The 26,872-nt window shown below is 36.1% G+C and overlaps 1 protein-coding gene across 8 annotated transcripts in view; it reads left to right on the top strand.

Moving 5' to 3' along the window:
- Positions 1-448: 448 nt before the first annotated feature.
- mesh (sushi domain containing 2 mesh) overlaps positions 449-26,872 on the top strand; it is a 172,264-nt gene continuing 145,840 nt past the window's right edge. For 4 of the 8 annotated variants that reach the window (XM_073959976.1, XM_073959974.1, XM_073959972.1 and 1 more), the window contains exons 1-2: positions 517-651; positions 987-1,397. In XM_073959976.1, the coding sequence (XP_073816077.1) occupies positions 1,094-1,397 (304 nt within the window). In that variant the 5' untranslated portion in view covers positions 517-651; positions 987-1,093. Of the gene's footprint in view, positions 1,398-26,872 lie in introns of all 8 variants that reach the window. The other 4 variants (XM_073959975.1, XM_073959973.1, XM_073959977.1 and 1 more) reach the window with 3 other exon arrangements.

Raw genomic sequence — 26,872 nt, 5'->3', positions numbered from 1 at the left:
TCTGTCCGTAGATGAAAGTTTCAATTCAAATTGGCTGAGGGTTTATCTCTGTCTGCAAAGCCGACTGATACTTTCTTACTTGTTTTCTATTCTTCTTATCGTTTAGGTCACTGCCTTTGACGGTTGTAGCTCCTTATACCACATTAATAAATTCAATATAGAATTTCTATGATGATTTTGTGTTGTGATATTCTATGATTTATATGTATATTTAAAACAAAATATTCTTTAAAATAAATCGTTAAATATTTTACGCCTTCAATTTTATGAATGAATTTTAATTTATATGAAATTCATTCACAACTTTTGCAACTGAATTTGGCGCAGCAGGTGATTCACACATCTACTATCTGAAATAAATATGCTTTAAAATCCTCAAAAAGCCGGAAATAAATGCAGGGATAAAGAAAGCAGCAACCCGAGTAAGGGGAAAAAATACTGGGAACAGTTTTCACAGTCAGTACAAAGAAATGCGTACTAAAAAAATATGAAAAATTACGCTGCTTTCATACCATATCATAACGAAGATAAGATATGGAATAAACGAAGCTACAGGTGGACTTGTAGGCTTCTAGCAAAGTTTTCGACAACGCCCCGACTTTAGTCTAAATTGAATGTTGGAACTGTGTTAACGTGTTTTCCGAATAAACGGTAAAGTGCTGAAGTGTGAACAAATAATAACTTGAAAACAAAAACAACACAAACGACCATTTATATTTTTTGGTTGATAACAAAGATATTTTACCAAAACCCCATTAAAGGCAGCCAAATGATAAGAATTTTGTATTGGAGCTAAAACTGATAAGACGATAGATATCGAAGTGAACAAATGGTTTATTGTTCATTGATGTGTTACGAAAATGTTTCGATGAAAACTAAAGAAAAAATAAAAATGATGTCATGAATTTACAACACAGTTTTTCGAGTTTTGTGAAATTAAATTAATTACAACAAAATAATAATAAATTGGTTTTCTTTTATTTCAGTGAAAAAAGTTAGCATCAGTTTAAAAACAAATAACTAAAAACACTTTTTTAACGAAACAAAAACGAAATTTATAAAAACGACAAATCTAAAAATTTAAGTGAAAACAATGCGTTTTAAACTCTTCTTGGCCAGTTTACTGGCATGCGGCTTCATAGCCTTTGTTATTGCCAATGAAAACATCTCCGCAGAAACCGAAAGTGTTTCTCACAAACAAGATAAGAATGTTGTCGCAAGTACAGTGCTGGACAAAAATGAAGCCGTTGAAATGATTGAAATTTTACCGCCACAACAACACCAACAACAACATATTGCTGGTAACATGTCGCAACCTTCTGGCGCTATACAAATGCCCGATTTCTATTTGGGTGAATTGGGTTATGATATTGTCAATGACAATGGTTATAATTGGGGTAAGTTTATACTTTAATATTGTACATAAATGCAAATATACCTATTTATGTATGTAGGTATGCATGATTAATATGAAGCTTTTATCCATCACAGTTGCATACGCATTTATTATTACTGTGTGGACACCAAGGAAACTTAATTTTATTATCAGAATATAAATTAAAAAATATTTCAAAAACCAATTCAAGACTTCCTTCTATGACTTCATGCCGATTGTTTTTTAGGTCAATGATACCACCTATAATCAACCAGCGTGGTTCATATTTTCCACCAACAAAAGATTGGTCCATAGTTGTTTTTGTTGTTAAAGTGCGCTCCGCTCGTGCAAGTAGTTATTAGGGTAATGACTTTTTACAAGCTCATATCTCTGTATCATATTTTGATGACTTTTTATTTAAAATTAGATATAATCTTACATATAAGGGGATTCGAGAAAAAACCAAAGGCAAAAAATAATTTTAAAATGTTTTTTATATTATTTGTGAAATTTGTCACTGTAAGCAAATACATAGAGGGATTTCTGATAGAAATCGGAACTTTTTCAAGACAAGAGTTTTGATTTACTTTATTTATTGCTGTGGTGACGCTGCTCATCAACAAAAAATTTGGTATATTTTCAGAATTTTTTGACTAACGGTTCCAGAGATATCGCTCCCTTGAAAAATTTAGATTCTATAAAAACTATGCGCAAAGAAATACTCATAACTTCTTTAATTTTGGTCCAAATAGATTTTTTGTATTTTTTATTGTTTTATTAGCTAACTAATAAAAAATATAAATATAATTGCACAGTGGGCTTGGGTGCAATTTTCGCGATTTAAAATTTAAAATCAATTTTTATCAATAATTCTACTCTTCGATTTTCTTGAAATTTTTTGGCTAGAATGTCACTGGAGTTCAAGCGTGCATTGCAAATATTTGGCATCTGCTAAAACTTAACAAAAAATGATCTCACTTCTATCACTGACGTGGCGGAAGAGAAAAACAAGTAAAAAGGTATCAGTCGTCTTTGTTTTTATTTATTTATTTTTATTTTATTTATTTATTCATTTATTCAGTCTATGGAAATACAATCCTTACAGACTAGAAATTATTACAGTAATATAAATCTAAACAATCTTTAAATTTATCAAAAGCAAATGTAAAATCCAAGTTTACTCTCATATTTATCACATTAAATTCACTTAATATTCTTGTAATTGGTTCATATTGAGCATAGTTGCTTCTATGAGTTGTTACATTAAAAAATTCAGCATATCTCAAATATCTTGATGACACTTTGAAACCAAGCAATCCAAGTAATTCCGGACAATCTATATATCCACAAATCAATTTATAAAGAAACATAATACCCATTTTTGACCTACGATCATTAAGTAAATCCAGATGTATCAGATTACACCTAGATTCATATGATGGCAATGGATGTGAAAAATCCAATGAATATAAAGCAAAGTTGATAAATTTTTTTTGAAGTCTTTCAATGCGATTTATATGTACAGCGTAATACGGATTCCAAACTACTGACGCATAATCCAGTTTAGATCGAACGAAAGTTGTATACAATATCTTACGAGTATATGGATCGGAAAATTCTCTACAGTTACGTCTCAAAAAGGCTAACGCCGAGTACGCACTAGGCAAAATATAATCAATATGATATTTGAACGTAAGTTCTTCATCAAATACCACACCAAGATCAACTTTAGTACTCACTTTTGTAAGTATAACATTATCAATATGATAATGAGTATTTATCATTTTAAAACGCCTTCCAAATGGAAGGTGTACACATTTAGAAATATTGAAATTAAGCTTGTTTAATTGACACCAGGAAAATAGTCGATCAATATCAGCTTGTAATAACTCAAAGTCATGAAGACTAGAAATTCTAGAGAATAGTTTAATATCATCCGCATAGAGCAGATATTTACCAAAATGAAAACAAGTGTCAATATCATTTATAAACAATATAAAAAGCAATGGACCTAAAATACTTCCCTGTGGAATACCAGAAGTAGCAACAAAATGATCTGATTTATAACTGTCAACAACAACAAAACAAAGCCTATTAGAAATGTATGATTCAATCCATTTTAGAAAGTAGGAATGAATGCCAATTTTATGCAATTTAGCCAATAGAATTTTATGTGAAACTCTATCGAAAGCTTTACAGAGATCAAAGTATATAGAGTCGACTTGAAATCCTTTTTCAAAACTGGAAATGCAGTAGTTTGTAAAAAGTAAGAGATTAGTTATGGTTGATCGTTTTCTAATAAAACCATGTTGAGAATTTGATAAAAATATATGAATTGAATAATAAAGCTTTTCAAAGACAATATGTTCAAAAAGTTTAGAAATATTTGACAGTTTAGAAATAGGTCTATAATTTTTTATATCATTCTTAGGGCCCGACTTATGCACAGGCGTAACAGACGAAATCTTCCATCTATTCAAGAATAAACCCTTGGATAAAGAAAGATTGTAAATATGCAACAAAGGAAAACAAATAGATGCACTGCATTGCTTTAAAAAAAAGGCCGATATTCCATCAATATCAATCTTGGTTGAATCTTTCAACATTTTCAAACCACTAACAATATCGGATTCACATAATTTTATAGAACCCATATTAATAAAAGGCTGTACGGAATCTAAATACAAATTATCAATAACTTCTGTAAGTACAAAGTTTGATTTGAAAAATTCAGCAAAAAAATTAGCTTTATCTTTGAAGGAGGTTGCACGTTTACCATCAAAATACATTGGCGTTGGAAAATCACTTGAAGCCTTTTTCTGCTTTATAAAAGACCAAAAAGACTTCGGATTGTTATTAATTTTCGATTCAAAATCTAGAATATATTGTTTATATAGAAATTTGTTGAGGAATGAGAATTCTCTACTATAATGCATATATAAATTATAGCTGTCAATAGAGTTTGTGGATCTATAGCGTTTATAATATTTATTACGTAAGTTCTTTAACTTTTTCAATCCAGGAGTATACCATGGAATTTTATATGATTTAGGATGCAAAGTAGACACATGAACTGAGCATATCTCTTTTATGTTCATAAGAAATAAATCAAAACATTCGTCAAGAGATTTATTGACGAATGTATTATTCCAATCAAAATTAGCAATAGTTTCATTTAATAGATTGTAATCACATTTTCTGAAATCAAAATGTGTACTATCATCATTAGCAGAATCAAAGGTGTAAAATTCTATTGTAACAACAAGAGCAACATGATTAATATCAACATTACATATCGGACGTTCTATGCTATCAATTTTAAAATAAACATTCTTACTCAAATAAATTAAGTCCAAAAATCTATTTAAAGCATTAGGGAAACAATTCACTTGAACTAAGTCAAGGCTCATCATTGAATCAATAAAATTAATTTCATGAGATAAATTAACATTATTTGCATACATAAATGAAGAATCAGGATATGTGGACCAAACCAGCTTACATAGATTAAAATCACCAGCAATGAAACAACAGTCATCAACTGCGTCAGGAACAATATTAACAATATTTTGAATATGTGCATCATATAAACTATAGGAGGATTTTGGTGGGATATATGAAACCAGAACATATATTGAATTTTTAGCACCAATAATACGAATACACAGCTGATCCAATAAACTATCATTATTAGGCAAGTCTATTAATACTGCATTGAAGCGTTTATTAATAGCGATTAACACACCACCACCACGAGAACAGCCAGTTTTATGTATGTCTCGATCTTTGCGATAAACTTTATAAAGACGTGTATCAAAAAACTCTCCATCATAAAAATCAGCATTAAGCCAGGTTTCTACAAAAATAAAAACATCATAATCGCATTGGGATGTTGCCATAAAAATTTCAGAGGATTTGGTTCGGATACCAGACATATTTTGATAATACATTTTAAGACAGGTAAGATTTTGGCAAGTTACACTGGAGGCCGTTCGTGTTGAACATTGGGAAAATTATGAAATGGCCTCACTTTTACAAAAGAGGGCCATAACATTGGCTTGAAAATTTCACTATACAAATCTGCTGTAACGCCCAATTTAAAATTAACGCTTCGCAGTTCATCAAGATTTGCATCACTTTTTACAAGCTTGTAGCAAACTAAGTTGTTTCTGTTTACATTAGAATGCTTCAACACATACGATATTATATCTTCTGGAACAACCGTTGGCTTAAAAGATGATAAATGAATCCATTTTTTATGAATAACTACATCCAATTCATTGTTGTCATTCTGACCAAAAATTGGTTTATTACGCTTTTTCGATATAACTCCATCAAAATTGTTTGCTGTGTTAACATTATCTGAAGAGACACCTTGCAGAGAGGCACTAGTTGACATACCTGCTCTCTCAGAGCAACCCGCAAAATCAACAACTCCGTCACTACCACCATTGGCATTAGATAAATGAGAAACCTCACTGATATGCACTCCACCAACAACAGGTTTATTCACAGAAACATTTGCATTCTCATTGCTCACAGATAAATGAGACAAAACATTGCTAGGAGCCGCATTAACAACAACAGCATTCGTTGACACGTTATTCTGAATAGGTTGTGAAGAAAAAACAGGAGCATCATTGGCAGCAGCAACAACACCAACAGTTGAGTTGTTAGATGAATGTTGATTATCTAATAGAGAAATAGGCATTCGATCGAGAGCAGCAGTTTGGTTTCCTTTATACAAATCAATTTTGCAAATTGCATCTAACAGCATTTTCTTAAGCTCTCTAACTTCAATAGAGAGCATTGATACAGAAGAGACCAATTCTTTCGATATGGTTATGCATTCGTCACAATTGTAAAATATATTTTTGGATCTTTTAACAACCTCAAATATATTTACATCATCTATTTCGGTGCAAAAATAATGAAATCGAAAACCGCAAATGTTACATCTTATGTACTTATCAGCATTCAACGATTTAAAACACTTAGCACACAGAGATTTGGGCGTAATAGATGCCATTGCAAAAAAAGACGTCAGTTTCGAGCAAAGGTCACTGAGGTCGAGCAAAGGTCTCTTTGCCGGCAGAGATATACTATCAATCTATGTTAATTGAAACTTTCATCTACGACAGATCGAATGTATGTAGGTTCTCTTTGGAATTTTGTGGCCCTTTTTCGACATTTGAACTTGACGACAAAAATGGGGATTAGAATTAAAGTTCAAAAATTTGGCGGAGGAGGTACCTGAAGGAATGGGCCGACATATCCCTGGATATTACTTTGTCATATCTTTCGATAGATATCGCGCCCACTAGTCATTTCAGTGGGTCATCGTATAACTTTTTGACCAGTATACCAAGAAGCATGAACTTGTCCACGGAAAACATAATATCGCTGTTAAGAGGACCACAACGAACAGCATCGGTATACAATTCCAAAGGATCTTAGAACAGGGCTGTTTTAGCGGGCTATTTCTCAAGAAGTATGGAGCTGTAATGGAATTATGTATCTAATTTTTCGAGTTACCGACAAAAGTCGGTAAAATTAAAATGCTTATAATTTCAGTAATTAACGAAATTGTTCGGTAAGTTAACAACCAATATAAAGTTGTCGCTAATTCCTACCGATAGCAACAGTGTCGTCAACTTTTATTAATACTTTTTATTCATAATTTAGCGTTTTAATATTACCGATTTTTGTCAGCAACTCAAAAAATGAGTTACAGAATTCCACTACAGGTCTTAAAGTGAACTAATCCGTAATTTTGTGTGGGAGGTACCCGAAAGAGTGGACAAATATAGTCCATATTCGAACCCGATCTATATCTGGTAGATATATTAGGATGTGTAAAGTATGGACAAAATCGATCCCTTCCTTCAAGGGTTATCGTGCGCACAATTTTTCCGGTCATATTTGAACTTTTGTGGGGGAATTGCCTGAAGGAGTGGACCCATATGGCTTATCTTCAAACTTAAAGTAAGTTTGGACAAAATATTACGAAGGCTAAATTTTTGATAGGTTCGGCAGATCTGTTGGAGAGTTATCTTGCGCTCCAACAACTACACACGGTGTCATAGGGGGTCTTTTTGCACCTTTCAGTCTATTTTCTCAGGAAGTATGGACTTGCCTCTGATTAAACTTGTATTGCCGTAATGGGGGCAGCAAATACAAGTTGTTACAACAAAAATTAAAGCGATTCGAGAGCAGGTCCTAAGCTGAACTTTCCCGAAATTTTGTGTGGGAGGTACCCGAAGCAGTGGACCGATAAAGTCCATATTGGAACCTCATCTATGTCTGATAGAAATTTCACGATGTGTAAAGTATGGACCAAATTGGTTACATCCTTTATGCGTTATCTTTCGCACAATTTTTCCGAACATATACGAAGGGGGGAGGTACCTGAAGGAGTTCAAAATAATGTTTGCGTTTTGCTAATAAATTTGATTCGGATTAAAGAGCAAAAGTGTTTACATTTTGTGGAGTAAGTACCTAAAGGTTGGGCCAACGTAGTCCATTTTGAAAGTGGTCTTATTTTGCGATCCATTCCCTTCTTATTAATCGCGGCCACCAGCCATTTTAGCTGGTTACCGTAGGATTTAGAGCTATTGGATCATATTGGTTGATATGGGTTGCCCACGAAAAACACAATAACGCTGAAAACTAGATCACCAGGAGTATCTTCGGTAAAACATTTCAAAGCGATTTTAGATAGCATTAAACTTCACTAAAGTGAAATATTGAAGGGGGTATTCGAAGATGTCGTCCAATATAGACCTTCTGTGACATTGGTGTACATTTTGAAGAAATTTTACGATATGCAAAGTTTTGTTTTATACAGCTTTTGGTCCGTTATCTAAGGAAGTATGGATTTGCCCTCGAAAAAGAACTGTAACGTCATAATGAGGAATTTTGGGTGGAAGGTAACTGAAGGAATGGACCGATATAGTGCAAAGTTTGGAACAAATGAGTTTTTAACTTTTGTGCAGGAGTTGCCCCAAAGAGTGAACCGATATGGCCCATCTTTGAACGTACACAAAGTTAGGTGAAAATATTTGGAAGTACGAAATATGGACCCAATCGGTTACCCCGTTCGAGAGTTTTCGTTCGCTCCGACCAGCCAGACACACGGACAGACAGGACTAAATCGACTCAAAATTGTCTAAAACTGAATATACATATATGGAATCTAAAACAGTGCAGAACAGCCATTTCTCGCTGGTCACGAAGTTTTTCAGCAATTCACACACACTCGACCCGAACGCAAAGAAAGAGCGTACAAGAGAGAGCAAATGTTTTGATTTGTTCTTGTTTTGTAGCTTGCGTGCGCACAAACTTATTAACACACTGTCATAAATTACCAATGTTTTGAATACGTTCTTCATTATCTAAGATTTGCAAATATATTACTTATGGACCAATGCTTTATATGCTTCGAAAGCTGTCGCGCGCACAAGCCCCTACATATTATGGCAGTATGGCAGCCAAGATCACCCATATACGTTAACGTGACAGTAACAACAATCTATGTTCTCTTTATTCTCTTATGTCGAGGTTTAGCAAAGGATCGCTCAGAGAGATTTTGAGCACCACCGCTTTAGGAGTTTTTAAACAGATTTTGGGTCATTTTCTCAAGAAATTTGGATTTGCGCCCCATAGAAAACTTCGCACCGTCTTAATTATGGCAGAGAATGAGTGGACCGATATAATTCATATTCGAATATGTAGTGCGATTCTGTAACTCATTTTTCAGTTATCGAAAAAAATCGGTAACATTAAAACGCAAAATTATGAATAGTTCAAATAAAAGATGACAACACTGTTGTTACTATTTTTTACTATTTTTATACCCTCCACCATAGTATGGAGGGTATATTAAGTTTGTTTTTCCGTTTGTAACGCATTGAAAAACTCATTTGCGAGCCTTTAAAGTATATATATTCTTGATCAGGGTAAAATTCTGAGTCGATCTGTGCACGTCCGTCCGTCTGTGGTAATCACTCTAGCATCCACAAAAATTGAGACAGATAGCTGAAATTTTGGGAAAATGCATATTTTGTTTGCAGGCAGGTCAAGTTCGATGATGGGCTATGTCGGTCCACGTTTTGGTATAGCCCCCATATAACGGTACCCCCCGATTTACGGTATCTTGCCGTTTTTAGCTACATTTTCAGACCGATTTAGCTATAATTTGACATTTAGGGTTCTTAAGTGTCAATAAACTTATATAACAAAAGTTGTGGACATAGGTCCACGTTTTGGTATAGCCCCCATATAACGGTACCCCCCGATTTATGGTATTTTGACGTTTTTAGCTACATTTTCAGACCGATGTACCTATAATTTGACATTTAGGGTTCTTAAGTGTCAATAAACTTATATAACAAAAGTTGTGGACATAGGTCCACGTTTTGGTATAGCCCCCATATAACGGTACCCCCCGATTTACGGTATTTTGCCGTTTTTAGCTACATTTTCAGACCGATTTAGCTATAATTTGACATTTAGGGTTCTTAAGTGCCAATAAACTTATATAAGAAAAGTTGTGGACATAGGTCCACGTTTTGGTATAGCCCCCATATAACGATACCCCCCGATTTACGGTATTTTGCCGTTTTTAGCTACATTTTCAGACCGATTTAGCTATAATTTGACATTTATGGCTCTTAAGCGTCACTAAACTCATATAACAAAAGTTGTGGACATAGGTCCACGTTTTGGTATAGCCCCCATATAACGTTACCCCCGATTTACGGTATTTTGACGTTTTCAGCTGCATTTTCAGACCGATTTAGCTATAAATTGACATTTAAGGTTCTTAAGTGTCAATAAACTTATATAACAAAACTAGTGGACATAGGTCCATGTTGTGGACTAGCCCCCATATAACGTTACCGCACGATATCAGGTATTTTGACGTTTAAATTCACATTTCTAGACCGAATTAGCTATAATTTGATATTTAGGGTTCTTATTGACCAAAAAACTTATATTCGAAATAATTATGAACGTAGGTCCATGTTTTGGTATAGCCCCATATAACGGTACGTCGATATAATGGATTTCGGTATCCCCATATAACGGATTTTCGGTATTTTGAGAATTTTACCTACAAGTTTTAACCGAATTATCTGTAATTTGAACATTTGACATTTGAAATTCTTAGTGGTCACCACACCTCTCCACCAAAAATTGTCAAGAAAGGTCGATGTATTGATAAAGCTTCCATATAAAAGTACCTCCCGATTTTCAGTAATTTGATGATTTCAGCTACAATATGAAACCGAACTAGCAGTAATTTGGCATTTGATGTTCTTAGTGGTCACAACTCTTCTTCTTCTTTATTTGCGTATCCGATATTCGGATGTAAAGCGATCATACAATAGTATTGTTTACATATTCAAAAATATATTTCAAAATATAGATATTATCTAAGTGTATGTAAGCTCTCGATTTTTAGCGGCATATAGTAAGTTGGTTTCATCTCTGTATCCCGTCCAATCTAGAATATTTTTTAGCCAGTATGTCTCCCTCCTGCCTCTGTTTCGGTTTCCTTCTATTTTGCTTTTTATAATGTTTTGTATAAATTTGTATTTTTCATTTCTCATTAGATGACCTAAGTATGAGATTTTTCGCGATTTAACAGTATGCAGGAGTTGTCTGTCATGGTTCATTCTTCGAAGAACTTCCTGGTTTGTTATATGTGCAGTATATGGTATTCTTAAAATTCGTCGATATATCCATATTTCGAAAGCTTCGAGTTTCTTCTCATCTGCACTTTTAATAGTCCAGGTTTCGACTGCATATAGTAGCACTGACCAAATGTAACATTTCACAAATCTTATCTTTGTTGCTAAGCTTATGTCATGATTTGTTAGCACGGTTTTATATTTGAAAAAGGTATCTCTAGCCATCTCCACTCGACGATTGATTTCATTTGAATTATTCCAGTTGTCGTTTATTAGGACACCAAGGTATTTAAATGTTTTTACACGCTCAATTGTCTCGTTCTTTATTTTTAGTGTTGTATCAAAAATGTTATTATCTTTTCTACTGATCACCATGTATTTTGTCTTTTTTATATTTATATTGAGACCATATATTTCGCTTATTTGTGTCAATATGTTTAGTAGATGTTGTAGATCAGACATACTGCCAGCAACTATGGTGGTATCATCGGCGTATCGTATATTGTTTACCATCTTGCCGTGTATTTTTATACCCATGCGTTCTTTTTCAACTGACTCACAAAATATTCGCTGAGAGTATACATTGAAGAGGAGGGGTGATAATATGCAGCCTTGTCGAACACCTTTGGATATGGGGACTTCGTCTGTAACTTCACCATTTATTTCAAGTCTTGCGGTTTGGTTCCAATATAGATTTCTTATACACCTAATTTCCTTTTCTTCTATCCCAATATCTCTTAGTATGTTTATCAGTTTATCATGTTTGACAGTGTCGAAAGCCTTTTCATAGTCTATGAAACATATGAACACATCCTTATGAACATCTCTACATTTTTGTACAAGTATTTGAAGAGATAGTAGAGCTTCTCGGGTACCCATACCTTCTTTGAAGCCGAATTGGGATTCCCCCATAGCAGTTTCACATTTGCTGTATATTCTCGTATGGATTATTCGAAGGAAGATTTTTAATATATGGCACATGAGACTAATAAGCCTGTATTCACAACACCTTTTTGCATTCGATTTTTTGGGTATCGGAATAAAGGTAGATTTTAACCAATCGTAAGGGTATTGACCAGTATCATATACACAGTTAAATAGGCGGACAATCAATAATACGTTGTCTCCATCTATAAGTTTTAAAATTTCAGATGGAATTTCGTCAGGTCCAGTTGATCTCTTATCTTTTAATGATAAGATCGCACGTTCCACTTCCGATTTCGTGATAGGGGTTCCAGATATATCAGCACTTACATTATGTTGGTATATTGAACGTCGGTCGTCGGTAAATAGTTGTTCAATATAGTTTTTCCATATATTCTTTATATGTTCTGTCTCAAAAATTGGTATATTGTTGTCATCCATGAGCAGTGTTGATGTTGTTCTTCTATATATCCCAGCGGTTTCTTTTAGCTTTTTGTGTAAGTTAAAATCGTCATGGATATGTTGTAAATGCTCGATCTCTTGGCATTTTTGGTTTAGCAGAGAATTTTTGGCAGCCCTGATCGCTGTTCGAATTTCTTTATTTATCTCCCAGTAGCGTTCATAATCAACATTTTTGTATTTTCTTCTTTCCTCTCGAAGTTCCATTATCTCGTTGTTCATCCACTCCTCTTGGGTTCTTCTTGTTTGGTTTCCAATGTAGTTTTTTGTTACTTTGCATATTGCATCTTTCACGTTGTTCCATATATTGTCTGCATCGTTTGTATCAATATCTCCAAGTTTGTTGTTTATTTGTTCTTTTATTTCGTTTCTGATTGTTGTATTTTTTAGTATTTCCGTATTTATTTTATGTGATTTCCTTTTACGTTTTTGGATTCGGGCCAGTTTAATTCCAAGATTGCACATTAAAAGATTATGATCGGACGGCACATCAGCTCCTGGGTATGTTGAACATTTGGTCACACAAGTCTTAAATCTGCTGTTGATCATTATAAAGTCTATTTGATTTCGTACGACATTTCTTCCATTATCCAATGGTGACTTCCATGTGTATAGGCGTCTGGGATGTAGTCGGAATACTGTATTTGTTAAGGTCATCTTAAATTCTTGGCAAAATTGAATTAATCTGTCTCCTCTCTCATTTCTTTCACCAAGCCCATATCTTCCTGTTACACCATTTACTTCTTCATTACCCACTTTGGCGTTGAAATCGCCTTGAATTATTGTTATTTCATGTGATTTCGTCATTTTAAGCAGCTCACATATTTCTTCATAAAACAGTTCAATTTCGTCATTGTTTCCATCACATGTTGGGGCATATACCTGTATTATGTTCATATTTAGGGGCTTTGCTGAGATTTTAATCATCATAGTTCTCTCTGACATCGGGACATATCCAACTACACAATCTGCAATGTTTTTCTTGACAATAATGCATACTCCTCGTCTGCGGATACCTCCCATATTTCCAGAATGGTATACTACTACATTTTGAGATTCAAATTTGCCGCTTTCTGTCCACCAAGTTTCACTGACACCTAGTATATCAATTTTAAGTCGATTCATTTCATTAATTGTGTTGTTTAATTTACCGACTTCGTATAAACTTCGGACGTTCCAGGTTCCGATGTTTAGTTTTTGGTTGTTTTTACCTCCGGGGATTCTTAGCACCCTCGTTTGGCCGGAGACTGAGGGCCGTGTGTTTTGGTTTGTATTGTTCATATTGTATGATTTTCAAGGGAGATTACTTCAGTGGTTTCCCGTTGCCTTGTGGTCACAACACCTCTCCATAAAAAATTGTCAACATAGAACCATGTTCGGATATAGCTCCCATTTAACGGTACCTCCCAATTTTCAGTAATTGGCAATTTTAGCTACAATTTGTAACCGAACTAACTGTAATTTGACATTTGAAGGTTGTAGTGGTCACCACGCATCTGCATCAACAATTTTCAACATAGCCCCAATAAAACGATACTTCCCGATTTTCGGTACTTTGCGGATTTTACGTAAAATGTTTAACCACGTAGGCCCATGTTTTGGTATATCCCCAAAACAAACGTCCCGATTTTCCGTACCTTAGCTTTATTTTTTTGGACGAACTTTCTGTAATTTGAAATTTAAAGGCCAACAAATATTCTGCAACAAAAATTGTTCATTTAAGTTCATATTTTCGTATAGCCCACATACCTTCGAACTAGCTGTTAATGACATTTGAAGTTCCCACGTTATTTACCGATTTTCGGTATTTTGAGAATTCTAGCTACAAATTTTAACCGAATTAGGAGTTATTTGACATTAAAGGCTCCCATCAAAAACTGTCAACATAGGTCCATGTTTTATTATAACCCCTATATAACGGTACCTCCCAATTTCTCGCCCACCAAAAATTGTCAACATACATAGTTATATATAGGCACCATAAAAAAGGGCCTCCCGAATCAAGCATTTTATTTACATTATCTGACATTTTAACGGGACAGGAATGAAAACTAATTATTCCATTTTAGTTCAGAATATTTTATGGTGGAGGGTATGAAAAGTTCGGCCCGGCCGAACTTAACGCTTTTTTACTTGTTTATTGGTAGCTTAATTACAAAATAACATAATTAATTACCGAAATTATGAGTATTTCGATTTTACCGGTTTTAGTCGGTAACTAAAAAAATGAGTTAGAAAATCGCAATACTAGTCTATATCTGGTAGAAATTTTACGATATGCAAAGTTTGGACCAAATGGGTTATTCCCTTCGGGAGTTATGATGCTCACCATTTTAGCGAAAACTTGAACTTGATCTAAGTTTGGACAAAAAATTGGGACCCATTCGAGAGTTATCATGCGGATATTGCTAAATCGACTCCCTATTGCCTGAAACGGATTTCGTTCAAACATACTTGGGTCTGAAACCATTATTTTGATGTGACACATTTTGCCTCTATGAAATTGTATATACACTCGTTAGTCTAAAGACGGCGTTTACAAACGACAATTTTGGACAGGCAATAGCAAAAGTACAAACCTTGGTCACCAATACATTTACAAATTTTTAAATATGTATTGAGAAAAGTATAAATGTATTCGTGAAAAAGGTTTGTAACTATGCTATTGTCTGCTTAAAAGTGGCGGTGTGTAAACGCCAGGTAATGCTACAATATTGGTATTAAATCCTACGATCAATTTAGCGTAACATCAGTACTTCTTCACAATCGATAGGGTCAATTCTGGAAACTTAAATCATATTAAATGGGACAGAAGCGTAAAAAATTATTTTTATGAAACCAAATGACAAAATAATTAACCCCACTTTACAATTTTTTTTTTCGATTTAGCTGATATCGAAAATTAAAACTGCAACACTATCCAATACTTTGATGTGTGCATTATACCACGGATATGGGTTAAAAAAAAAAACATATAAAATAATTCGAAAATTAAAAGTAAAACATTTTTTTGTGGATAGTTTAATACACGAATTTCAAAATGAGTTGATTTTTAGTGTCCCGACTCTCTACTCGATTGAGAAAAATATTTGGAAGCTTAATTTTCCAATATACAGTCAAGTTCATATCCCATAAATAAATTGTCAATTTGCGATAAAAAATGTTTAAAAGTTATACGTAAATGTTATCCAAGAGCAATGTTTAGAATATCAAAAAAAAAAAAAAAAAACAAAAAATACCAACGAAGGCATAAAATTTATTAGAAGAGTGTAGTTTTATAGATGCAACAAGTTCTGTGCGGTTGTAAAGCGGGAAAACTTCTCCAGATGATCTTTTCTTCCAAACATTTTTATGGGGAGCTTTTCAGAACAAGCGGCGACATATTTTGTACCACAGTTGTACAGAACCCGCTAAATATATTCTAAATCGATTGCAGAATTCAGCTGAAACTAGGAATATGCACAAGGATTAATTATATTAACAAATACATTGTCTTTATAATTGCTGTACGACTTTCGGTTGGTGCTAAAATTCGTCGTATTTTAGCTAATTTAATTTTTTAACAATGTAAACGGGGATTATTATTTTCTTATTTCGTGTTTTTAAATTGTCGGCCAAATGGACGCAAAAACTGCGTAGATACTTTCTTCATATCTCCTTTTGTGTCGGAAATATTAGTCAATGAAATAAATTTCTTTCGCTTGCACCCACAGAATATTCCAACCAACAAATTTTAAATCTGTTGGTAGCATTCTATGGGAACAAGAAGTATCGATAAATTAGTCCATATAACATTTAGAAATGCCTGCGATATTATCATTAACAATTTATGGCACGACGCATAAATACATAAGCATATTGATTACATTTTGTAATTGAAATTCCTTAAGATTTCATTAATTTCAATAACACCCTGTATTCAAACAAATAGATTCTTTCTTTTCTGGTTGGAAATGACCTAAATCCAATAAGAAGCACCACTTTTCTTACGAAAAACTACAAAAAACAAACTAAATTGTGAAGTGTGTACATAAAAGTAAACATGCATACATACATCTAACTTTATACATAAATACCGACAACGACGACGAAATTTAACAGAGGAAAGAAAACGAGTCATCGGTGTTATCTTATCATTGGTTCACCTGTTGATATTTAGTTTAGAAGTACACCTACAACATACCTACATACCATACAAGAATGACTATGCCAATAGATGGATGGGTGGTTGGGTTGGACTGGTTGGCTTATACATTACAATGATTGTAGGTAAACATACATACATACAAATATTAAGCTTTGAAGTTGATTCTATGTTGAGACGTTTTGCTATTGTTGTCGCTTTATTTTGGGAGGGTTCTTTGGGTTCTTTACTGTGTAATCAGTTTTTTGGTCATTAGTAATAATACGTTAGGTATCTCGCAATCACTATCACTATCTTATCATAAATTTCTTGTGTATCCGTGTGTGTGTGATAAATAAGAAGTGATTAAATTCTTGTTCAATTTAGCGGCCAGTCAGTAAGTTTATGAATTTGTTTGTCTGTTTATGAATGTAGGTATGTAATTTATGTGTTCGAATTGAATTGCTATTAAAAGAAAATATACAATTGCAATGTTTTGAAATTTCAAGGGATGAGTAATTTTATTTCGTTAATGTGAATCATTCACACACAAAAACAAAACAGGTGAATTGTTTTATTTTTTTATTTATTTATGAGGGGAAGTAATTCTCGGAACACTCTGGCAATTGTAATTGTCATAACAGTAACATCAAAGAATGTTACAGAAGACGAATTACAAATTGTTAAAAAAATGTGGAATTTTCCGATATAAGCTAAATTGTATCCAAACTTTCCAACAAGAAAATACGGGATTAGATGTTTTTGCATCCGAATAACTCAGAGTGTAGCTGATATGGTCAATAGAATTACCCTTTTCTTTGGAAGGGGTCAATAGAATTACCCTTTGCTTTGGAAAGGGTCAATAGAATTACCCTTTCCTTTGGAAAGGGTCAATAGAAGCGCCCTTTCAATTGGAAAGAGTCAATAGAATTACCAATTCCTTTGGAAACAGTCAATAGAAGCACCCTTTCCATTGAAAAGGGCCAATAGAAGCACCCTTTTCATTGGAAAGAGTCAATAGAAGCACCCTTTCCATTGAAAAGGGTCAATAGAAGCACCCTTTCCATTGGAAAAGTTCAATAGAAGCACCCTTTCCATTGGAAAGGTTCAATAGAATCACCCTTTAGATTGGAAAGAGTCAATAGAAGCACCCTTTCCATTGGAAAGAGGCAATAGAAGCACCCTTTCCATTGAAAAGAGTCAATAGAAGCTCCCTTTCCATTGGAAATCGTCAACAGATTTACCATTTCCTTTGGAAAGGGTCAATAGACGCATCCTTTCTATTGGAAAGTGTCAATGGAAGCACCCTTTCCATAGGAAAGGGTCAATGGAAGCACCTTTTCCTTTGGAAAGAGTCAATAGAAGAACCTTTTCCTTTGGAAAGAGTCAATAGAAGCACCCTTCCCATTGGAAAGAGTCAATAGAAGCTCCCTTTCCATTGGAAATCGTCAACAGATTTACCATTTCCTTTGGAAAGGGCCAATAGGCGCATCCTTTCCATTGGAAAGTGTCAATGGAAGCACCCTTTCCATAGGAACGGGTCAATGGAAGCACCTTTTCCTTTGGAAAGAGTCAATAGAAGAACCTTTTCCTTTGGAAAGAGTCAATAGAAGCACCCTTTCCATAGGAAAGGGTCAGTAGAAGTACCCTTTCCTTTGGAAAGAGTCAATAGAAGCACCCTTTCCATAGAAAAATAGAAGCAGCCTTTCGTTTGGAAAGGGTCAATAGAAGCAGCATTTCCTTTGGAAAGGGTCAATAGAGGCAGCTTTTCCTTTGAAAAGGGTCAATAGAAGCAGCCTTTCCTTTGGAAAGGGTCAGTAGAAGCACCAGTTCCTTTGGAAAGCGTCAATAGAAGCAACCTTTCCGTTGGAAAGCGTCAATAGAAGCAACCTTACCGTTAGAAAGCGTCAATAGAAACATCCATAGGAAAGGGTCAATAGAAGCATCACTTCCATTGGAAAGTGTCAATGGAAGCACCTTTTCCTTTGGAAAGAGTCAATAGAAGCACCCTTTCCATTGAAAAGGGTCAATAGAAGCAGCCTTTCCTTTGGAAAGGGTCAATAGAAGCAGCCTTTCCTTTGGAAAGGGTCAAAGAAGTAGCCTTTCCTTTTGAAAAGGTCAGTAGAAGCACCAGTTCCTTTGGAAAGCGTCAATAGAAGCAAACTTTCCATAGGAAAAGTTCAATGGAAGCACCTTTTCCTTGGGAAATAAGCACCCTTTCCATAGGAAAGGGTCAATAGAAGCACCTTTTCCTTGGGAAATAAGCACCCTTTCCATAGGAAAGGGTCAATAGAAGCACCCTTTCTATTGAAAAGGGTCAATAGAAGCACCCTTTCTCTTGGAAAGGGTCAATAGAAGTACCTTTCTATTGGAAAGGGTCAATAGAAGCACACTTTCCATTGGAAAGGGCCAATAGAAGCACACTTTCCATTGGAAAGGGCCAATAGAAGCACACTTTCCATTGGAAAGGGCTAATAGAAGCACTCTTTGAATTGGAAAGAGCTAATAGAAGCTCCCTTTCCAATAAAAAGGGTTCATAGAAGCACCCTTTCTATTGGAAAGGGTCAATAGAAGTAACTTTCTATTGGAAAGGGCCAATAGAAGTAACTTTCTATTGGAAAGGGCCAATAGAAGCACACTTTCCATTGGAAAGGGCCAATAGAAGCACACTTTCCATTGGAAAGAGCCAATAAAAACACCTTTTCCATTGGAAACGGTCAATGAAGGCACCCTTTCCTTTGCAAAGGGCCAATAGAAGCACCCTCTCCTTTGCAAAGGGCCAATAGAAGCACCCTTTCCTTGGAAAGGGTCAATAGAAGCACCCTTTCTTTGGAAAGGGTCAATAGAAGCTCCCTTGCTTTGGAAAGGGTCAATAGAAGCACCCTTTCCTTGGAAAGGGTCAATAGAAACACCCTTTTGTTTGGAAAGGGCAAATAGAAGCACCCTTTCCGTTAAAAAGGGTCAAAGAAGCACCCTTTCCATAAGAAATGGAAGCACCCTTTCCATAAGAAATGGAAGCACCCTTTCCATAAGAAATGGAAGCACCCTTTCCATAAGAAATGGAAGCACCCTTTCCATAAGAAATGGAAGCACCCTTTCTATTGGAAAGGGTCAATAGAAGCACCCTTTCTATTGGAAAGGGTCAATAGAAGCACCCTTTCTATTGGAAAGGGTCAATAGAAGCACCCTTTCTATTGGAAAGGGTCAATAGAAGCACCCTTTCTATTGGAAAGGGTCAATAGAAGCACCCTTTCTATTGGAAAGGGTCAATAGAAGCACCCTTTCTATTGGAAAGGGTCAATAGAAGCACCCTTTCTATTGGAAAGGGTCAATAGAAGCACCCTTTCTATTGGAAAGGGTCAATAGAAGCACCCTTTCTATTGGAAAGGGTCAATAGAAGCACCCTTTCTATTGGAAAGGGTCAATAGAAGCACCCTTTCTATTGGAAAGGGTCAATAGAAGCACCCTTTCTATTGGAAAGGGTCAATAGAAGCACCCTTTCTATTGGAAAGGGTTAATAGAAGCACCCTTTCTATTGGAAAGGGTCAATAGAAGCACCCTTTCTATTGGAAAGGGTCAATAGAAGCACCCTTTCTATTGGAAAGGGTCAATAGAAGCACCCTTTCTATTGGAAAGGGTCAATAGAAGCACCCTTTCTATTGGAAAGGGTCAATAGAAGCACCCTTTCTATTGGAAAGGGTCAATAGAAGCACCCTTTCTATTGGAAAGGGTCAATAGAAGCACCCTTTCTATTGGAAAGGGTCAATAGAAGCACCCTTTCTATTGGAAAGGGTCAATAGAAGCACCCTTTCTATTGGAAAGGGTCAATAGAAGCACCCTTTCTATTGGAAAGGGTCAATAGAAGCACCCTTTCTATTGGAAAGGGTCAATAGAAGCACCCTTTCTATTGGAAAGGGTCAATAGAAGCACCCTTTCTATTGGAAAGGGTCAATAGAAGCACCCTTTCTATTGGAAAGGGTCAATAGAAGCACCCTTTCTATTGGAAAGGGTCAATAGAAGCACCCTTTCTATTGGAAAGGGTCAATAGAAGCACCCTTTCTATTGGAAAGGGTCAATAGAAGCACCCTTTCTATTGGAAAGGGTCAATAGAAGCACCCTTTCTATTGGAAAGGGTCAATAGAAGCACCCTTTCTATTGGAAAGGGTCAATAGAAGCACCCTTTCTATTGGAAAAGGTCAATAGAAGCACCCTTTCTATTGGAAAGGGTCAATAGAAGCACCCTTTCTATTGGAAAGGGTCAATAGAAGCACCCTTTCTATTGGAAAGGGTCAATAGAAGCACCCTTTCTATTGGAAAGGGTCAATAGAAGCACCCTTTCTATTGGAAAGGGTCAATAGAAGCACCCTTTCTATTGGAAAGGGTCAATAGAAGCACCCTTTCTATTGGAAAGGGTCAATAGAAGCACCCTTTCTATTGGAAAAGGTCAATAGAAGCACCCTTTCTATTGGAAAGGGTCAATAGAAGCACCCTTTCTATTGGAAAGGGTCAATAGAAGCACCCTTTCTATTGGAAAGGGTCAATAGAAGCACCCTTTCTATTGGAAAGGGTCAATAGAAGCACCCTTTCTATTGGAAAGGGTCAATAGAAGCACCCTTTCTATTGGAAAGGGTCAATAGAAGCACCCTTTCTATTGGAAAGGGTCAATAGAAGCACCCTTTCTATTGGAAAAGGTCAATAGAAGCACCCTTTCTATTGGAAAGGGTCAATAGAAGCACCCTTTCTATTGGAAAGGGTCAATAGAAGCACCCTTTCTATTGGAAAGGGTCAATAGAAGCACCCTTTCTATTGGAAAGGGTCAATAGAAGCACCCTTTCTATTGGAAAGGGTCAATAGAAGCACCCTTTCTATTGGAAAGGGTCAATAGAAGCACCCTTTCTATTGGAAAGGGTCAATAGAAGCACCCTTTCTATTGGAAAGGGTCAATAGAAGCACCCTTTCTATTGGAAAGGGTCAATAGAAGCACCCTTTCTATTGGAAAGGGTCAATAGAAGCACCCTTTCTATTGGAAAGGGTCAATAGAAGCACCCTTTCTATTGGAAAGGGTCAATAGAAGCACCCTTTCTATTGGAAAGGGTCAATAGAAGCACCCTTTCTATTGGAAAGGGTCAATAGAAGCACCCTTTCTATTGGAAAGGGTCAATAGAAGCACCCTTTCTATTGGAAAGGGTCAATAGAAGCACCCTTTCTATTGGAAAGGGTCAATAGAAGCACCCTTTCTATTGGAAAGGGTCAATAGAAGCACCCTTTCTATTGGAAAGGATCAATAGAAGCACCCTTTCTATTGGAAAGGGTCAATAGAAGCACCCTTTCTATTGGAAAGGGTCAATAGAAGCACCCTTTCTATTGGAAAGGGTCAATAGAAGCACCCTTTCTATTGGAAAGGGTCAATAGAAGAACCCTTTCTATTGGAGAGGGTCAATAGAAGAACCCTTTCTATTGGAGAGGGTCAATAAAAGCACCCTTTCTATTGGAAAGGGTCAATAGAAGCACCATTTCCATTGGAAAGGGCTAATAGAAGCACTCTTTCAATTGGAAAGAGCCAATAGAAGTTCCCTTTCCATTGAAAAGGGTCAATAGAAGCACCCGTTTCATTGGAAAGGGTCAAAGAAGCACCCTTTCCATTGAAAGGGGTCAATAGAGACACCCTTTCCATTGAAAAGGGTCAATAGAGACACCCTTTAGATTGGAAAGGGTCAATAGAGGCACCCTTTCTTTTGGAAACGGTCAATGAAGGCATCCTTTCCATTGGGAAGGGCCAATAGAAGCACCCTTTCTTTGGAAAGGGTCAATAGAAACACCCTTTCTTTGGAAAGGGTTAATAGAAACACCCTTTACATTGAAAAGGGTCAATAGAGACACCCTTTAGATTGGAAAGGGTCAATAGAGGCACCCTTTCCTTTGGAAACGGTCAATGAAGGCATCCTTTCCATTGGGAAGGGCCAATAGAAGCACCCTTTCTTTGGAAAGGGTCAATAGAAGCACCCTTTCTTTGGAAAGGGTTAATAGAAACACCCTTTCCTTGGAAAGGGTCAATAGAAACACCGAATGTTGGGCCTATAGGCTGGAGTAAAGCTTCTTATAGGCGGGGTGTTTAGGTTCAGCAACTGTACCTCGGCAGTTCCACACCTGACAGCTTCCGCCTTACACGCCATGTACGGGTCATTATAGCCAGGCTCAAGCGAATAGGTCTGTATTGCACAGACTGGTGAAATAGGCCAGCTAATATGCCACCTCTACTTCTGGTGCGATCTTTGCTCAGTACGTTGTTGAGCTTGTTTTCCTGCACTGCCACGACCATAATATTCTTCTGACTCATCTAATCCACCATTTCCACGATCTTACCTCGGGGTCCATTGCAATTAAATTTCAAAATGAATAAATTTTCGGGTATTGAAATAGCAGCGGCTAGAGTTAAGTGCTGAGCGATTGCTGTTTGGGGGTATTAAGAAGGAGTCTCGAGTTCTGATGACGAAGACTAAGGCTCACTGGGACTGTGTACACGCAGCATGCAGAAACATGGTCCCTGTCGTAGACCCTCACATTGGAACAACCCCTGAAATGCATCTACTCCCAGCTCCATTGGATCTCACCAAAGTTTGAGTGTGGTGGATGCGGATGTGACAAACCGAGCACATCCCTATTGGTTCCTCCGTCCCGGTACAGACCATAGAATCAGGAGCAGGCATTCTGGAATACACAGCAACCGCTGGCCGGAACACAGGCGTTGTGTAGTTCCAGGTCAATCCGGTATCGAAGAACTCGCCGCTGTGGGATTGATTTCGAGGGGTAGAGTTTATCATTTTGTGTTAATAGCATATTCAAAGTGCCGAATAATATCAAATAAATTTTCATTCACAATTATTTTTCTTCGATTTCGTAACACTGTGCCGAGAAAACTAATTAACACCATGACATGTAACATGCCTGCATTACACAAAAATCGCGCTGAATAACCTAAACCATCAAAATTTTTTGTCGGTAATGGTAACAGTTTGTCTGATACTAAGGAGAAAATGGCATTTGTGTAATGTGTCCTGTGTCGTTGTTGTTGTTGCTTTCGGTTACGTTTAAGCCCATCATCAACTGCCGTCTCATAGAAAATTGTGGCATTGAGACCAACTACCTGACTACTAGAGTGCAGTCAGCAGTAACATGACTATGCTAAGAGAGAGGGGTTTTATGGCCTCTACTTAAGTGTCACCTACAATATAGGCAATTATGCAGGACAACTGTGAATACGTAGAGATACACGCACACAACACCCAACCACCCACATCGGATCATAAAACCATGCGACAGGCAAAAAGTTTTAAATGAGATTTATGTTACATGATAAATGTGACAAAAAAGGATTAGCGAATACTCCCAATTTGCCATTGTGCGCGTGTGAGCATGTGTGTGCATTGTTTGATTCATAAAAAGATTAGCGAACGCTTAACATTATGAGCGGATATTTCAACATTGAATTATTGTCATGTGAAGTAGCAGCAGCAGCATCCTTATGAATTATGTGTTGGTGTGCATGTGTGTGGCGCTGACGCATACCTACCAACGCCTGGTGCACAACAACAAATTGCGTGGGTGTTTAGCGACAGTGGTAAGACCAAATAACGGCAGCAGCTGCAATTTGAAAACTTTTCAAATCCATCGGATTAACGTTTTAAGTAAAAAACAAAAATCCAACAACAAAAAAGGAAATCAACATCGCATAACTTCAAGCAAAAAGGCAACCCAACGAATATGAAAGTGGATTTAATTTTTGCAACAACTTCGTTGTCGTTTTTTTGTTATTTTGTTTTGTCTTCATTTCGAGAAAAACTGTAACGGTTGTTCAATTCCCAGTAATAGGGGTTTTTAAGGCGAAAAAAAAAACAAAACGAAACTAAATCAATGGAAAAATCCACAAATGTTTGCAAGGATTCACATTTGTCATATTACGACCACTTTATTGTTGTTGCTGTTTTTTATTTTTCCCAGATAATCTGAATTTAATTATGGAAATGTTTTGCATTTGTTTTTGTTATTATTTACCATCCATTACAGTGTGTATGGAAGCATGTGCAGGATCGTATCCTTTTCATGAAATTTTGTATAGCCAATAGCATTCGAATTACATCTTGGTGGCCAATTGTGATCACTTTTTCGAGTGATAACACGGTCTGGAAACTTTCTCCGTAAAAGAGTAATGGTTTCGTTGCTTGTGTGGAACGTAGCGCCGTCTTCTTGAAAGTAAACGTTGTCCATAGCAATACCATCTAACTCCGACCAAAAAAAAAAAAAAAAATCAGTAATCATCTGTCAATAGCCACACTAAGTGTTGATGTAACCACATTTTCAAAAAAATAGGGTTGAATGGACCTTCCGGAACATTAACTGCACCAAACAAACACTAGTGGAGGATAGGGAGGCTTCTCAACAATAGCACGGTGCTCTTGAAGCAACTTTATATGAAAGGAGCGCCTTAAGTAGTCCTATCGAAGTGGGACTAAAGAAAAAGTTGAAGGTGTGAAAATTCTCTAGAGGATTGACCGCTATGATTCGTTGCTAGTTCTTTTTTTGAGATACAGAAGTTCAGGTCACATTTTTAAGTTTTTTTTATGTTTTCACGATTTGCTTGAAAACGGTAAGACCTATCAAAATGGGACTAGAGAAAATCTTATAGCTTTGAAAATTTTAAAGAAGGTTGGCTTTTGTAATTTTTCCCAGGTTGTACCATTTTTGAGACATATAAGTTTAATTTGGGAAATTGCAGTCATGACATTGTTTCATAAGGAGACGATACAGTCAGTGTGTACAAGTTCCGATACAGGCGTATGGACTTGTAGGGGTTCTAAATCTACAGAGTAGTTTTAGAGCCGAAATTAATTGTTGTCCAAAGACGAACAACAACAGCACTTCAATGAATATAGACAACACAACAAGTATTCAGGCGATACTTACGTGTTGCTATTAGGAAACTGGTGGTTTAGGTTAAATGAAACACTTAGTTTAATAGACGCAAGCGGTCTGAACTTTGGTTTTATTTATTTTATAATTAATTCTTTTGCGGCAAAGTTGCTGCTTCTGCTTCAAAGGTTAACAGATGATTATTCTCTTTGATTTGACGTTGATGACATTTTATATGGCGCCAATAAATACAAATTGTCGAGGTTTTTGACAGTCATCGGAAGTAATGTCATATAGGCTCCAAACCTCGACACAGTGAATTGTCCCAATTTGAACTTCTATATCTCAAAAATGGTAAAACCTACGAAAATATCATCGAGGACAATCTTGTAGAGAATTTTCACTGCTACAACATTTTCCTTTGTTCCATTTTTAAAAGGGCTTACGGTTTCCAACCAAAATCGTGAATACCTAAAAAACGCTAAATATGTGAACTTTAACCGCTCCGGGGATTTTTTTTGATTTTTCTCATCTATGAAAATTGTAGTTTCAGAATCCGCAAAAACTTCCCAGGTGTAAGCTCCTTTCATTTAAAGTTGGTTCAAGAGCACCGTGATAGTTCTTGTGCTTTTAGGGCCCCAGATGCAACATTTTTGATTGTCGGCATAGCCAACGAATTGGAAATGAGACTCATCAGATAAAAGGATTTTCGATGGAACCCCGGGTCAATGACCCAACGAATCGTTTATCGCTCCATTTCTACTTTAATCGAATTTTCCCTTAGAATATGTCCACCAAAAGCAGACATAACCATATTGAAAAAAATCCACAAATTGATTGACGATCGATTTACCACCCACTGTAACCTATTTTGCATCCTATTTGCATTGTCACCCATTTCTTTTGGATTACTCCTAATAGAAGCGGAAATATTCGCCTGAGAATAAAACGTTCACTTTTTTCCACAAAAGTGTTTTTGCCCATTGCGACCTCTGAGTATTTTCTGACCATCATCAAAATCTAAAAAAAAAGATTTAAATGGACAGGCGGACAAACGGAATGATCGATTCAGTTCTTCGAGAAATTCAATTTGGTATATATAAAGGTCGGCATACAACCATTATTTCGATGTGTTAAAAACTTTTGAGCCAAAGCCAAATTAAAATACCCTCCCCACATAGTGTGGTATAAATATCATTCAGATTAGCCGATCATTCAGATATACTCAGCCTGGAAGATATATCCTGCCACTGTTGAATATGTGATGTTGCTTGGCCTGGAAATCGTATAGGTGTGAAGAGTGCAAGGCGTCTGCTCATACCATTGCACAAAGGTGGCACCATATCGATCCAAAAAATTCCAAAATTTCAATAATTTCCAGTCGTCCAT

Source organism: Musca autumnalis, unplaced genomic scaffold (assembly GCF_047663935.1).
Source record: "Musca autumnalis isolate F117 unplaced genomic scaffold, ASM4766393v1 scaffold_1, whole genome shotgun sequence".
NCBI lineage: Eukaryota > Metazoa > Arthropoda > Insecta > Diptera > Muscidae > Musca > Musca autumnalis.
The sequence above is the reverse complement of the archived record's forward strand: the minus strand, read 5'-3'. Positions and strand labels throughout refer to the sequence as shown.